At 37.4% G+C, this 15,611-nt stretch overlaps 1 protein-coding gene, 1 long non-coding RNA gene and 1 other non-coding gene across 3 annotated transcripts in view; 1 reads left to right on the top strand and 2 right to left on the bottom strand.

Annotated features, from left to right (window-relative positions):
* EPB41L4A (erythrocyte membrane protein band 4.1 like 4A) overlaps window positions 1-5,997 on the top strand; it is a 235,407-nt gene extending 229,410 nt beyond the window's left edge. Inside the window, exons 21-23 of the mRNA XM_044662157.1 lie at window positions 3,083-3,184; window positions 4,002-4,091; window positions 5,759-5,997. Coding sequence (XP_044518092.1) covers window positions 3,083-3,184; window positions 4,002-4,091; window positions 5,759-5,882 — 316 coding nt within the window. The 3' untranslated portion in view covers window positions 5,883-5,997. The remainder of the gene's footprint in view (window positions 1-3,082; window positions 3,185-4,001; window positions 4,092-5,758) is intronic.
* A 497-nt stretch (window positions 5,998-6,494) lies between these two features.
* Window positions 6,495-9,061, bottom strand: LOC123231339. Its single transcript, XR_006505105.1, has 3 exons — window positions 8,867-9,061; window positions 7,792-7,948; window positions 6,495-6,686 (listed from the first exon to the last, which is right to left on the bottom strand). It is a non-coding gene; the product is annotated as an uncharacterized LOC123231339 (long non-coding RNA).
* Window positions 7,573-7,706, bottom strand: LOC123232800. Its single transcript, XR_006505303.1, has one exon. It is a non-coding gene; the product is annotated as a small nucleolar RNA SNORA13 (small nucleolar RNA).
* Window positions 9,062-15,611: the final 6,550 nt, after the last annotated feature.

The following is a 15,611-nucleotide window of genomic DNA, read 5'->3' as shown; positions in this document are numbered from 1 at the left end:
TTAAAACCAGTGAGTCTTATATGCAAAGGCATAAATCACCATCTGCTTCTACTGTTTTCTATCTTATATTATTTTGTTATTTATTTTATTATATTAGTTCTATCTTTTATTTTCTAAGGAACAGCTGTACCTATAGTGAATAATTAAAAAATTCTATTATCTTCCTAAAATTTAAGAATGTACTCAGAAAATTTCATCTGAGAATGTCCAATGAAATCCCCATGTTTTAACACTTTAAAGCATGCTTCTGGAAGGAAGCCTCTTGGGATACTCTATATTCAGGCATTGTGCAGTCTCATATCTACCTATCCTACTCCAGTTTCTCTAGTAACGTCTAGGCTCACATCTTCAACTTTGAGACATCTCAATGTCCAGGAGACATCTTAAATTCGATATCCAAAGTAGAACTCATTATTTTCTCCCCTAAGCCCTCCCCACCACCTTCCCTAGTATTGTAAAGGAAAATGATCTCCTACCACTCCTTTAGGTTTGCAAGCTAAGTCATCCTGGATTCCTTATTATCTCTCACCCCCCATATCTGTACTGTTGTCAAGGCCTGTCAACTTAAATTTTGCAATTTTGCACATCTTTCAAACAGCATCTCCCCAAGCAGTGTAAGTTCTCATAAGTGTAACACTATGATTATTCCAGCTGGTAGCTTACTGGGTCTGCCTTACCCTAATATACCCTACCCCATTCCCTCTGTTATCCCCTTGAGAACATCAGACCAAAAAAATGCATGAGGGACTTCCACTGAGCACCAGCTCTTCTTTCACCTCCCCATGAAATATACTTACTCTCTTACTTCTTTTGTTGACTTGGAAAAAACACAGAACTATTAAATAGTCAGAAAAACCACTCTTTAATTAAGGAAAGCAGTAACACGGTTGAGTTAGGCCTCTACACAGAGCTGCAAGCCACATACCTACATAGAGTCGGAGGACTGAACTCTGGTTGCTCTGGTCCCTGACCCCTGGGGAAGCCAACTGTGCAAGATTGGACAATTCCAAGGAACAAAAGGATTTGGGGAGATCCTGGGACCCGGAAAGATGATTAACATTACTATAGCTACAAAGAAATACAAACTATACAGACCAGATACAATCTGAGGGGCTACTTACAATGGATACTAAAGAGTGGTCCTGGCCCAGGTGTGGGTCTTTCTGGGAAAGGGTTTCTGATACAATAGGGAAGACTGCCTAAGACTAAAAGAGTATTTAGCATATGCTTAGCTCCACCTAAGTAGGATGGTCATTTACCTTAGGGTCTATTATTCAGTCTAAAACTGAGATTCCCTTCAGGGTGGATTCTCTTGGGAACAGGGAACTAGGACAAGCTTTGGGGTCTCCAACTTAAAAGCTACTCCTAAAACTTGGGAGTTCATCAGATCTTACTAGGCTACAAGTATGGGGCTTCTAGTTTCAATGTCAACACCTTCATGAAACTCTTTTAATAATTGGAAGTGAACCTTTATCCTACACCAAGCAATGAAAATTTAGCAAAGCTAAAAAAACTTTCATCAGACTGGATCTCTTTTTTTTTGTCTAGCTAGCTGGCAGGTAACATCTATGGCCTATTCTTTCTGATGTGCCATCTTTTTTTTTTTTTTTTTTTAAACTGTGTATTGGCTCCAAGGCAAGGGCTAGGCAATAGAGGTTAAGTGACTTGCCCAGGGTCACACAGCTAGGAAGTGTCTGAGGGTGAGCGCCATCTTGATCTATGTTGTAGATGCATTCTTGAACTTTTATTTTTAATTGCATTTCCTCTGTTAACTTTGAAAAAAAACACAGAACTATTAAGTAGTCATAAAACCACTCTTTAATCAAGGGAAAGAGGGAACAGGGCTACTTGGCCTCTTTGGCAGAGCTGCACCTTGTGCAGAGTCCAAGAATTGAACACTGCTTTGCTCTGCTCCCTGACCCTCCTGGGAGTGACACCACGCTAGATGATGACTCCAAGGAACAAAGGAAATTGGGGAACTTATATACCATTTGGGAAGATCTAGGGTGGTGTAAGGGAAGGGGCTGCTTACATAATGGATACTAAAGGATGGTCCCTGCCCAAGTGTGTCTACCTGGGAAAGGTCTTTGATACAATGGGCAAGACTACCTAAGACAAAAGGGTATTTAGCATTTACCCTAGGGTCCATTATTCAGTCTGCAACTGCTAGCCTGAGATTCCCTTCAGGGTGGATTCTCACAAGAACCGGGAAACACAAGCTATTTCTAAAACTTGGGGTTCTTCAGATCTCACTAAGCCACAAGTTTGGGGTCTCTAGATTCCATGTCGACACCTCAATTTTTCTCTGGGTCATGTTAAATCACTATTGTTGGATTTAAAAATCAGCCTGACAGGCTACTGAACTATTTCTAGACTGTTCAGTAAGCTGCTTCCAGGCACCCACCTTGTTCAGTCTCCTGAAACTCCCAACCTCAAAAGTTTCCCAGTACAGTCTTTCATATCTTCCCCTGACAGGCCTAAAATCAACTTCCAGGAAAGAAAGTTCCCAAGACATAAATATCTTCCTCATCTCCCCTTGATAGTTACCAGAGGCTTTCTGACCCCTGACCAGGTGCTTCCTGATTCTCTGTCCCTGCCTAGATGACTTATGTCCCAACCCCCTTCCCCAAACATTTCTATATAAACCATTGACTTAAGAATTCCAAGGGGCCGGCTCAGGCACGCCTTTCTGCCTAGCCACCCTAGCTATTATTGATAGTGAAGAATGAGCCTCTTCTTGCATATTGCATTGTCAGTGTGATTCTTCCTCCAGCCATGGACCTGGATTAGGTATTAAAATTTGGGTACAACACTATAATGAAATGGCTTTCATCTCAACTTCTTTGCATTTATGTTGCCTTCATTGTTTTTCTGGTTCTGCTTATTTCACTCCTCATGTTTAATATATTCCTCAGTTTGTCTGAATTCTTTATGTTCCTCATTTCTTATGATGCATTAAAACTACATAATTATGTACCATGATTTGGTCAGTCATTCCCAAGTCAATAGGTACCTCATTTCAATGTCTTTTACTAACTCATTTTACTACTGTGTCACTTTGTGATTTGAATGGCTTTTTTAGGACTCAAGGTGACCCAATTCGTATTAGACATTCTCACTCCCCAGGAAGTTACCGCCAGTACAGAAGTTCAGAAGGAGAAAGATCAGTTCTATCTGAAGTGAAGTAAGTGTTTTGATCTGATCACAATTATATTTTCATAAGCTCAGAACAAGGCTTTTAGAAGATTGTGGAACCATACCCTGAAATAGAGATTTATAGAGGGAAGAAACAAGCTAGAAGTCATTTTAATTAGGGGTTATTTCAAACTTTAAACTTCGTATTGATGACTAGAGAAATTGATAAGCAAACTCAGAAGTGGGCTTAAAGATTTTGTTAAGAATCAAATAATTAAACACATCGTGAGGCAGAGCAGCAAGAAAACTCTAGAATAAAAGAGGAAAACTTGGATTTTAGTGTCAGCTCTGCCCACCATTTTTGATTCGTTTAACATTTTTCTAAAAATATAATAAACCTGAAGTATGGATAAATGGGCAAGTATTTGTTTTGTCATTTGAATAAATTTATGGAAAGAAAATCCAGGCAAAGTGAGACAATCCCATTTAGGTGTGGTACAATGGGAGAAGTTTCTAAGGCAAAAAGAGGCACTCACTCAGCTTTATGCTTAGTCCCACCTAACTGGGATTGTCATTTACCTTAGGGTTCATTATTCAGTCTGAAACTGCTGGCCTAAGATTCCCTTCAGGGTGGATTCTCAAGGGAACACACTTTGGGGTCTTCAACTTACAAGCTAGTCCTAAAACTTGAGTTTCATCAGATCTTAGTAGGCTACCAGTTTGGGGTTTCTAGATTCCAAGTTGACAAAAAACTTGGAATATTTCAGGGTTCCTTGTAGACTTGAGAAAAACTGGAACCAATGCCTATCCAGCTTTGACATTCTATGTTTCTAGCTTTAAATTTAATCCTAATTTTCTTTTTATAGTACAAAGACTGACCTTGTGCCACCACTTCCTGTGACTTGGTCTTCAGATTCACAGTGTTTTAGTGGTTCTACTTCCTATCAGATTAGTAAGTTTTTTTTCCTTCTTTTAAGAAATTTTTATTCTAAAAGGCATAAAATAAAACAAGTACTTTTATTTATTTACAAAGTAGACCTGAAAATGAGGAAAGTAGATGAATAACAAATGTCTATTACATATGACTTGTGTTTCCTTCTTTAGTTTATAATAAAATTCAACACATAACTCAAAACTGAACTAAATGGGATCCTATGTCTTTGTCTTTTATTTATTATTATTGAGCTTGTCTATGCTTACTTCTGGCCCTTCTGTTCTCTTCTAGGTATTATAAGTTCCAATTAACTCCCTTTTTGGAGCCTAATCTCCAAATTGTGAAAACAGAAAACATTTAGTAATAAAGATACACATTCAATCATAACATTTCCATACTGGCTTAAGTCCAAAAATCCATTCTATACCTCCAGTCCACAACCTCTCTGTCAAGGCATGAAATTGTGGCTGGTCATTGGATTCAAGCTGTTTTTTATATTGTTAGTGCATAAATTTTTATCTAGTTCCTTCCACTTAATTCATCATTTCTTCTTTTTAGTCCACCGTTTCTTACAATGCAAAAACACCTTGTTATATTCATTTATCAAGATGTGCTCTGCTATTGTGCAACATCCACTTTATTTCCAATTCATTGCATGTTAACAAGAAGTTGCTATAAACATTTTTGTTTATGAATTCCTTTCCTCTTTCATACTCTTGGAATATAGCCTTAGTAATGCTATCTCCAGATCAAAGGTTATGTAGTTTAATTGGTGACTTAAAACATTTTTTTCATGCCTATTGATTTTATATTTCTTCCTTTGGTAACTACCTGTTCATATTCTTTGATAATCCATTAGGGAATGTTTCTTAATGTATTTTAATTAGTTCCTTATATATTTTGGATATGAGACTTTTATTAAAGTTGTTGAAAAAAAATTTTCCCCCAGTTAATTATTTCCCTTCAATTTTCACTTGTGTAGAAATTCGGGGGGGGGGGGGCGCAGAGTGAAGAACTACTGCCTGGGTCTAGATAAGGATCCTCAGGAGGGAGAGGGGAGACCTACCTGGGCATAGGTAGCTTGCTCACAGCATTAGCATCCCTCACAAGGGGTGGAGATGGGGCAGAGAGCCTAGTTTGAACCCAAGACCTGTTTCCCTATGCACTGAGCCACCTAAACACCTCTGCTTCATTGAATATTGAGAACTAAATATTTAAAAAATTAAAAATGATCAGAATACCCTAGTCTTTATAAACAGGAATGAGGAAGTAAATCTCACATGTACCATTCACAAGTCATCCATTATCAAATACTGGAAAAATGGAAGATCCAATTTTATAAAGGTGAATACTTCCATTCCATAGACTGAGATCCAAAGATGAAACCACTTCATAATAACCTAGGATTTCAGCTCCTCATTGCTTTGTTCGGCAGTATAAAATTTATAGCAGGTGACAAACTTTTATACATACTTTTAACCCGATTTTGGCCCTATTTAACAACTAATTGCTTTCATGTGCTGAAGCTTCATTTAGTTTTCAAAACTTAAATGAATTAACATTGAAAAACATTTTTTCCTTTGAATTACTTTTATAAATTGCTTTCTCCAAGCCTGATTTAAAAAAAAAAAAACCTAGCTTTATGTTATCTCACTTCGGGCCTTTTTTCAAACTTTTCTTTCAGATTAGAATTGGGTCTAAAGACAGCCTAATACAAGAAAAACCTCAGATATCTACAAGCAACTTGGATGAGAAATACAGCACAAAGACAATAAAGACCATACAAACATCCCACTTCAAAACAGACACTTGATCTATGACAAAGGATTATCAGTATTGTTCCTTTGAATCTATGAATTAGTCCAGTACTTCTTTAGTATGAGATGTTTAAGAATGTTCTTAGGGCCTAAAAAGATTATACTGATACACTGAACTCCCAACTAAGATCTGAATGAATGAATCTCCTTTAAGGGAAGGGACTCTCTTTTGTTCTTTTTCAATTTGGGCACATAATTCTCAAAATCTAAGGTACTATATCCTAAAGTTAATTTAATCTTTATAGGTTATTTATAAATTACTTTGAGGTTACTAACATGTCAGCCTGTGCCCATTTAAATACCCTTACCATTGTCTTAGAATCAATACTTAAGTTCCAAGGCTAGTGCTAATTTGCCCAGGGTCACATATCTGAGGCGAAATTTGAACCCAGGACCTCCAGATCTGGCTCTCAATTCACTGTCTTCCCTCCCCACCCCCAAAGTTGCATAAAAATTGTACGGGTAATATATGATTAATAATAATATGATTGGGGAAAGAGTAGATAGGGGACTGCACATTTACCTGGGAGACCTATTGTCTATTATGGGGACCTATTCATTTATTAAAAAATATCATTACTCAGGAAAGTACAAAAGTGAAGTCAAGCTTTGTTTTAAAATCCCATTTTAATAAAAAACATACCCTATACCAAATAGGGAATAGTTACAGCTGCCAACTCCAAAACAACCATTTATCACCCAAATCTTCCATTGGATTACTTGTGGAATTCAACAGGAACAGTTAAAATTAAGCAACTTCTTTGGAGACCAAATTTATGAAGCTCCTAAGAATAACTGCCCTAAAAGGAAGAAAACATGATTTTAATTAATAGTCACATTATTGGAAACCAGAAACCATTCGTTCCCTATAGGACTAAAATCAAAGTGAATGCTGAATTTGCATACGTAGCTCATTTTGTAACCTGTGGGGTTAGACAAAAGCGAATTGCTCCTAATCCCACAAATATTGACCCCTGGGTCTCCTAAAAAACCTAGTTGTTTTACTTAGGACATAATGGTTACAGCAAAAATTTTTTATCAAAGGATGCAAATGAACACAAAATCTGGTGCTATCTAGAATACATTCAAACATAATACAGTTTGCCTCATATTTGAAATATGGCTGAAGGGGAGAAAAAGGTGGGCATGGGGTTAGCAGTTAATGATTAGAAAAACATTTACTCAAGATACAAATACCAACAGTTATGGGATAGAAGGGCATTTTTTTGGTTAAAATTTAAAAGGGGGAAAAAAATCACTGTTAAAGTCCAAGTTGTGAGAAATAATAGCCCACAGGTATGTTGGGTCTTAAAATGGAAGAGGCAAGGAGGCAGCTGAGGGACTGTTTCTAATGAACAAACAAGTAAAAACTCAGAGGCAGGAAAGATGTTCCCTTTGAGGATAAGACTTGAGAGATAAGGTAATAAAAGAATCTTATTTCCATCAATGACTAATGCCAGGAAAAAATGGATTTCTGGAGGGGTTGATTACTAGCTAGAGAAGCAAATGATTAAAAAAGCTCTTTAATCTTTAGAAAGTAGTTAGGAACCCAATAAAATGCCCAAGGGAAGCTGTGGACTATGGCTATCTTTGTCCATTTTCCATCTAAAGAGAAGCAATAAAAGGTAATGGGCCTTAAGGCCACAAATACTGTTTTAAGTCTCCATGACCTCCTAACTACAGAATAACTGTTACTTATACAGCACACTCAACAAAGGAACAAAAATCCCAAGATGAGAAAAAGCTGCAAAGTATTTATTTCTGCCTTTTTTGACACCACATCCACTAGTGACAAAAGTGAATGGGCAACACAAAAGGCAAATAACTAGAAACAAACTACCTTCCTACATAACTTGTGATAGAAAAGAAATTTGGCTTGGAACATTTCTCCTTCAAGAGACTGACCTTGTAAAACAGCCTGACCATTACCGCTTTAACAGTTTTAATACTTCTTTTAGTGCAAGACACAAGATCTTAAAACATTACAGCTTACACATAAGGATTTCCACAAATTCTGGGAGGAATAGAATGCACTGGATTCAGTTTCTTGCCAATTCCGGGCCTAGAAAAGAACATTAAAATGTCAATTCATGTTACGCGAAATAGCTTTTTTTTTTTTTTTAAACCCTTACCTTGCAATACTTTGTATTGGCTCCAAGGCAGAAGAGTGGTAAGGGTAAGCAATGGTGGTCAAGTGACTTGCCCAGGGTCACACAGCTAGGAAGTGTCTGAGGCCAGATTTTGAACCTAGGACCTCCCATCTCTAGGCCAGGCTCTCAATCCAATGAGCTACCCAGCTGCCCCCTATGCGAAATACTTTTAAAATATGCTTCCCCTCTCTATCATCTATTCTGTTTGATCCTGTTCTAAGCCGTTTTCATAATTAAATTGCTTGGATGAATACCTCGGAAATCAACAAACATTACAAACCTAAGCTTAGGGTTTTTTAAGTCTTGTGGAAAACTTTTAAATTTCAGTGTTTCAGCGCTCAATCCTACCCCAGCGCAACCCCCCTCCCCTAAGACGGTGGTTGAACATTTTCCCAGCACTTTTCTATCTTAGCAATAAGAATGGCCCCAGAGATATGGGGCTGTTTCTATGTCTATGTATCCTTGGCGCCTAACAGTATCTGGCACATAAAATGCTTTAATAAACTAAATGATTCTTAAGTCCAAGTTCTTCTCTCTTATCGCAATCACCACGTATTAGTAAAAGTAGGTCAACCGTAGCGTCCTCACTAGACTGGCTGCCACAGGTCCACGTGGTGGACGCTGGAGGCCATGCTGGGAGCCTCCTCCCTGGCTTCACATTCGCGCGACTCCTTGGGGAAACGAATTCAAGTGGCCCCGCGAGCACCTGGAGACAGGGGCCGGTATCAGGTCTTTGGGAGCCCCACCATTACCCTACCCTGGCCGGCTATCCTTGGCAGGCACCAGCACAGAGTTTCGTTTCGCCCGGCCGGCCAGGCCAAGCTACCTACCTCACGGAGGTTGCAGCCACGGTCCAAAAGAGCCCCGTCCCCAGAGAGACATCCTCCCAGCGCCGCCAGGACTCCACGGCATGGTGAGGCCTAGAGGCGCGCTACAGCGGAATTAAAACATTGCTAATCTCCTCACCTCAGGAACGGAAAAGAGAGTTCTTTCTCCTCCACAAGGCTTTTCTACCAGACTGGAAAGACCCATTACATTTCGGAAGACAGGGGTGTACTGTATGGACTGTGCCACTTTCTTGGATCTCTCCACTGCCTCCCTCTGGTCGGAGGGTGAAGTGCTTTTGGAAGAGAGGGAGAGGGAGTTGGGAGGTGAGGTGGGAGGGTGGTGGAGGAGGAGAAACTTTATGAGAAAGAATTTGACGGAATCTACCTAACCTCTTGCTAGCACATTAAAATACCCTGCGGCATAGTGAATTAAGTGGGAGGCCTCTAATTGAGGTGACTTGCGATCAAATCTAGTCTCAGACACTTCTTAGCTGGGTGACCCTGAGCAAATTATTTAATCGTATTTGCCTAGCCCTTGCCCTTCCTTCATAGTTCCCACCCTCCCCACCCCACCTTTTCTTAAAAGGTTCTTCTTTTAATGACCGCATTGGGGATCCTAGGTCCAAATTTGATTTTAGACACTTCCTGGCTGAGTAACCCTGGGCAAGTTACTTGGCTCCCATTGCTTATCCCTTACAGTTCTTTTTCCTTGTTATTAGTAATTAGTATTGATTCTAAGAGAAGCAAAGAGGTTTTGTTTGTTTGCTTGTTTTAAAGTGCCATGTCCTAAACTACTCTAGATTATTTCCTGTAGGTCTTGAGGCTAAAGTCTCTAAATGGAAGGTTAATGATTCACATGTGAGAATAACTTTAATACCCAATTTGCTTTGTGAATAACAAGTTGGACACAGAGGAAGAATATGATGGGAATTAATGATATTTTGCCAAAGAAAGTGGTTTAGTGCCAGTATCATTTATTTATTTATTTATTTTAAACCCTTAACTTCTGTGTATTGACTTATAGGTGGAAGAGTGGTAAGGGTAGGCAATGGGGGTCAAGTGACTTGCCCAGGGTCACACAGCTGGGAAGTGGCTGAGGCCGGGTTTGAACCTAGGACCTCCCATCTCTAGGCCTGGCTCTCAATCCACTGAGCTACCCAGCTGCCGTTCCCCACCCCCCACCCCCAACCCGTATTTTTTTTGAAGACAGGGAGGGAAATGATGTCCACCAAACTGCCCCAGCCTAGGTTCTTGTTTTCTCATGAATTCATTGACTTCTATTGGTCCATTCTAATTTTCAAGGTATCTGTTGTTTGGGTAATCTGCTAATTTTCTCTCCAATTCTTTATTCCATTATTTTTCACCCACTACACTCATTTTTTCCCCAATTATTTCCTTTATTGCTCTCATTTTGCTTATAAAATAATTTTTTAGCTTTTTAAAAAACACTTGCCTCCAGGAATTCTTGTTGTATTTGTACCCATCCTATGTTTTCCTTTGAAACTTTGCTTATGGATGCTTTGAAGTCATTCACTTCTGAATTTATGTCCTGGGCATCACTGTCTCCATAGCTCTTAAGTTTAAATTGATTTGATTTTGGGGATGAAAATCTTCACACAAATTTTCAGGGCCACAATTATGGCACAAAGGAAAATATCTATAAAGTATGCTTGAGTTTGGACAAAAGCATTTGTTACAGTTCCAATCTTACCTGCCTTTTCATGGCCTGAACGGTCACTGAGAGATCATTGATAGAGCAAAGAAGTCAGTTAATAGTTCTTAATTTTTTCTTTTTTGATCTGTGGACCATTCCTACAAAACTAACCCATCTTTTTCCATTAAAAGACAAAGAAGGGGGCAGCTGGGTAGCTCAGTGGATTGAGAGTCAGGCCTAGAGAAGGGAGGTCCTATTGACTCCAAGACGGAAGGTAAGGGTTTAAAAAAAAAAGACAAAGAAATGAGTTTATTCAAATTCCACTTTATCTTTTTGTCAATCTGAGACCAAAATTAAGAAACTCCTATTAATTTATTATTGTTCACTGCTTGTTTCCTCGGTCTTTTTGAGTTTTGAGGTATGAGTATTCCTTTTTGGGTTGAAGAATTTACTTGTATTATGTTTTTAAAAAAGCTTGATGATTTTTCTAAAAAAATTAACTATTTTAAAAAAAAGCTTGATGTATTTATGTACAAGTAGTCTTGGATAACAAGTTAGTTATAGGTGGACTTATTTAACATTAAATCTTATTCAAAAATCTATTTTCTTCAGTGACAGGCCTTGCCATTTTGGAGTTCTTACAGGAAATACATCCCCAAAAATGATTGCTAAGGGAATACTAATCTTAAGAAATCCCATAGGATATCTTTTTTCATTGTTTTTAAAGGGATACCAAGTGTCAGCATAAGGTAAGCACAACATAGACTATAAGACTATGTTTATATGTATATAAGGTTTATAAAATTGTTTCTCTTGTCCTTTGGTTTAAAATTTAACAGAAATATAAATTAGGAGTACACTTATCTATGTTTGAAGAATATTAGCCTTTATTTGAAAGCTTTTATTATGTTTTTATGTTTTTATCTTGTTTGCTCAGTTGTAAAACCTTATTTTTTGTCTCTGTATTTTGTTTACTAGTAGAACTGTTCATTTGCTACATTAAAGTTGCTGCTAGGCTTTTTTTGTGACTGGTCAAAACAATAAGACATACTCCTGGGCCAGTATATAAAAATAAGCAGTCGGTTCAGTGATAAGACTATTTATAGTGATTTACAGTGAACTCATCTGGTAGAAGAAGAATTCTGGTTTAGAAGATTCTGGCTTAAGACATGGAATATTCTTGGACACAGAGAAGAACTTAATGATTTTTGCTATACAATCTTAGTGAATACTTTTGCTAAAAAAGGTAATTGTCTAGCTGATTGTTAGAGGGAAGAACATGGGTGGGAAATTATAAGCAACATTACTAGAAACAGTCTATGGTGGGTACATTTTCCTAAGGCCCTATCCCATGCAAATGGGGTTGATTTTTCCTTAAAAGACATAGAAACAATCCTCAAATGGCTTTTTGATCCCCTAAAAAAAGATATTAACCTACATCCAACCTGACGTAGGGGAATCATGCTTAGATGTATTAATGAACATAACTCCTTTTGTTGGCAGTCAGATTTTCTATGAGTGTTTAATTTTTTTCCCATCAGATCTGATGGCCTGGTGATCCACCCCTAGCCTAGGATTCTGTTCTATTCCTAAAATTCCGACAGTGGTAATTAGCCACCCTTTAGGGTGGCCAGTCCAATGATATGAATGGGAACTAGTGAAGAAGCCACTAAGGAAGGCTATCTTTGTATTAGCAAAAAAAACTATTTGTTGCTAATTTCTGATTTCATGTAACCAATGACCTATGCCATTTTCTGAAGTCAAGATAGGAAAAAAATCTAATAATTGTAAAAATTAAAATTAATATATAATGATAACTTTAAAAATATTATGGTTTTATAAGGTTTATTATTAATCACTAGAAAATGAAGCCACATGCTATGCTAGCTTAAGCTGTTCAAGCAGCCTGTCATTCCCAGCTCCAGCATTGCGCCAGGAAGGAAAAAGGAAGAGGAATGCCAGCCCCTCAATTTTATCCCCCTGTCTAGTCAGTGCCTAATGACAGGAAGCCAGTGGGCTCATGGGAAATGTAATTCAAAGATCCAAAAATTTCCAATAGCACAGACTCCTTGTACTATATATAAGATATTTGTATGTAATAAACAGGAAATGAAAACTGGTACTTTTGTCAAATATACTATATATAAATACATACATATATGTGTGTTTGTATATACGTATACATATATATATACACATATATAAAAAGATATAATTCTTTTTGAGTGCGTGATTCGAACATTTTTATTTAATTAATTAATTTAGAATATTTTTCCATGGTTACATGATTCATGTTCTTCCCCTCCTCTCCTCCTAACCCCTCCTGTAGCCAATGAGCAATTCCACTGGGTTTTACATGTGTCATTGATCAAGACCTATTTCCATATTGTTAATATTTGCATTAGGGTGTCACTTAGAGTCTACATTCCCAATCATGTCCTCATCAACCCATGACATCAAGCAGTTGTTTTTCTTCTGCATTTCTACTTCCACAGTTCTTTCTCTGGATGTAGATAGCATTCTTTCTCATAAGTCCCTCAGAATTGTCCTGCATTATCACATTGCTGCTAGTAGAGAAGTCCATTACATTCTATAGTATCCATCTCTGTATATAAAGTTCTCCTGGTCCTTTCACACTGCATCAATTCCTGGAGGTCATTCCATTTCACATGGAATTCCTCCAGTTCGTTATTCCTTTTAGCACAATAGTATTCCATCACCAACAGATACCACAATTTGTTCAGCCATTCCCCAATCAAAGGGCATCCCCTTATTTTCCAATTTTTTGTCACCACAAATTGCAAGGCTATAAATAAGATCTAATTCTTTTTTTTTTAAACCCTTACCTTCCATCTTGGAGTCAATACAGTGTATTGGCTCCGAGGCAGAAGAGTGGTAAGGGTAGGCAATGGGGGTCAAGTGACTTGCCCAGGGTCACACAGCTGGGGAGTGTCTGAGGTCAGATTTGAACCTAGGACCTCCTGTCTCTAGGTCTGGCTCTCAATCCACTGAACTACCCAGCTGCCCCCCCCCCAATACGCATTGAAAACATGACTAATAAGATGGTAAACTAGATCTTTCTTCAGTTTTCAGAAGCTCTCAAAAAAACCCAAAAAAAATCCCAAAGGAGATATATAGAAAAAGTGTGAGAGAGAACAAATCCCTACAATCCTTATGTCACAGTCTTTATGAATTACCATTAGAGAATACTCATCCTTAAATACTCTACACTCTTTCCCTGTAGTCCCTACTCTAAACTGACTTTTAGACTAAAATTTTCTTGGGCTGCAAAGAAATTCTACCTTCTCCGTTCTTTGATGCAAAAAATCATCAGATGCCCATTTAGCACAGGGATAAGGAAAGGATAAGAGAGGAAATGAAGGAAGGCATCAACATGAGTGACCATATCTGGACTACAGGAAGAAGGACTGAATTCTATCTGGAGCTAGTTTTGTCCCAACAGAAGCTACAAAGATCAAAGACCAATCCTAGTGAAACCTCAATTCCTCAGTGATGAAGGAGGCTTAAGCAACTTTGCGATTCAACACTGGGTGTATATATATATATATATATCCACAGTCTAAAGGGGAAAGTGTTGGACAGTGAATTATAACAGAATATAAGGAAAAAATCTATAACAACATACATTGTAAGAGGAAGAACACTCAGAACATAGAGAGGATCTTAAAACTGAGAGGATGAGTACTAACCCTTCAACAAGATTACACAACTGCTTTAAAAATAATTTAAAAACAAAGGAAAATTACATACAAAAACCTATTCAGATTATTCCCAGATCTTTATAGCTTCAGTCTCTTTCCTGAGCAATAATCATGTATCAATGAATATTTACTGAGAGCCTACTATGTACTAGGAAACTTGCCTTTTGGACATATCAAATGGGATTTTCCTTAGATATCTAAAAGTAACTGGACCCAAAAGGGAACTCATCATCTTTCCTCCTAAATCCTCCCAATTTCTGAACTTGCTTATTACTTTGGAGGGTAACACTATCTTTCTCTCACCTCTGCTTGTAACCTAAGTGTGACTCCTCACTCTACTCCCATATTTCTAGCCTAGTCTATAACAAACTGGAACTCTCCTGGCTAATTGGATCAATGCCTTAGAACAACTATAATAAACTTAAAGTTTTAGCCTTATTGGTTACATATTTTATTGTTCTAGATTGAAATAGAGCCCTCCAGTTGATTGAGGACAATACTAAACAAAGAGGAGTAAACTCACTCATCTGTACATGATCTATACAAATTGTACCAGATTTCTAACTATATATCTAAGTTCCTAATGATTATTTTTTCCCTGTGTTATATACAATATAATGTGAATTGAAATTCTAGACTTGCTATTATATCAGCGTTCTAGAAGAATTCTATTGCTCTCATGAATTTTTACTACCTAATTGAATTATTCTCTTGCTTTGAGAAATAAAATACTACTACTAATTGAGAAGAATCCAAACCCAATGAGAATAAATTAGTTTTTCTGTGCTGTACTCATGGAATGTAAAAGAAGACTGACTACATATATAGATTCCTAAAAATTCTATTTTGTTTTTCCTGAAGATTTTTTATGTTCCTCTAATAAACAGCAATTTAACATGAATAAAATTGAAATTTTTTTATCTTTCTTCGTATTTGAAAATGTTCATTGCCTTAAATATCCGTTGAAAGTAATACAAACCAAGTAGGAATAAACTAGCTGGTGTGTAGACCATGTGTTTATACATCAAGGAATGTACCCGATTACTAGTTACATATCTGAATTTCTAAAGACTTTAATGTATTTTTCCTACAGGATTTCTGGAGTTCTGTGGCCAGCAATCTAACAAAAATTGAAATTCTCCACTGACTAGTGATTGGCTCTAAGTGTCTTCTCTCCTAAATGTCATTACCTTAAAATGAAATAGGACAACACTATCAACTGAGAGAAATGCAAACTAAATTAGAGTAAACTAATTGTTTTTTTTAGATCATTTATTGTGCTCAGGGAATGGAGTAATTTCTAGTTATATATATCTAAGTTACTAAAGATTCTGTTATGTTTTTTCTTTTTGGGTTTTCAAGATAAGAAGGC

Source organism: Gracilinanus agilis, chromosome 1, assembly GCF_016433145.1.
Source record: "Gracilinanus agilis isolate LMUSP501 chromosome 1, AgileGrace, whole genome shotgun sequence".
NCBI lineage: Eukaryota > Metazoa > Chordata > Mammalia > Didelphimorphia > Didelphidae > Gracilinanus > Gracilinanus agilis.
This window is presented reverse-complemented; position numbering and strand designations above follow the sequence as displayed.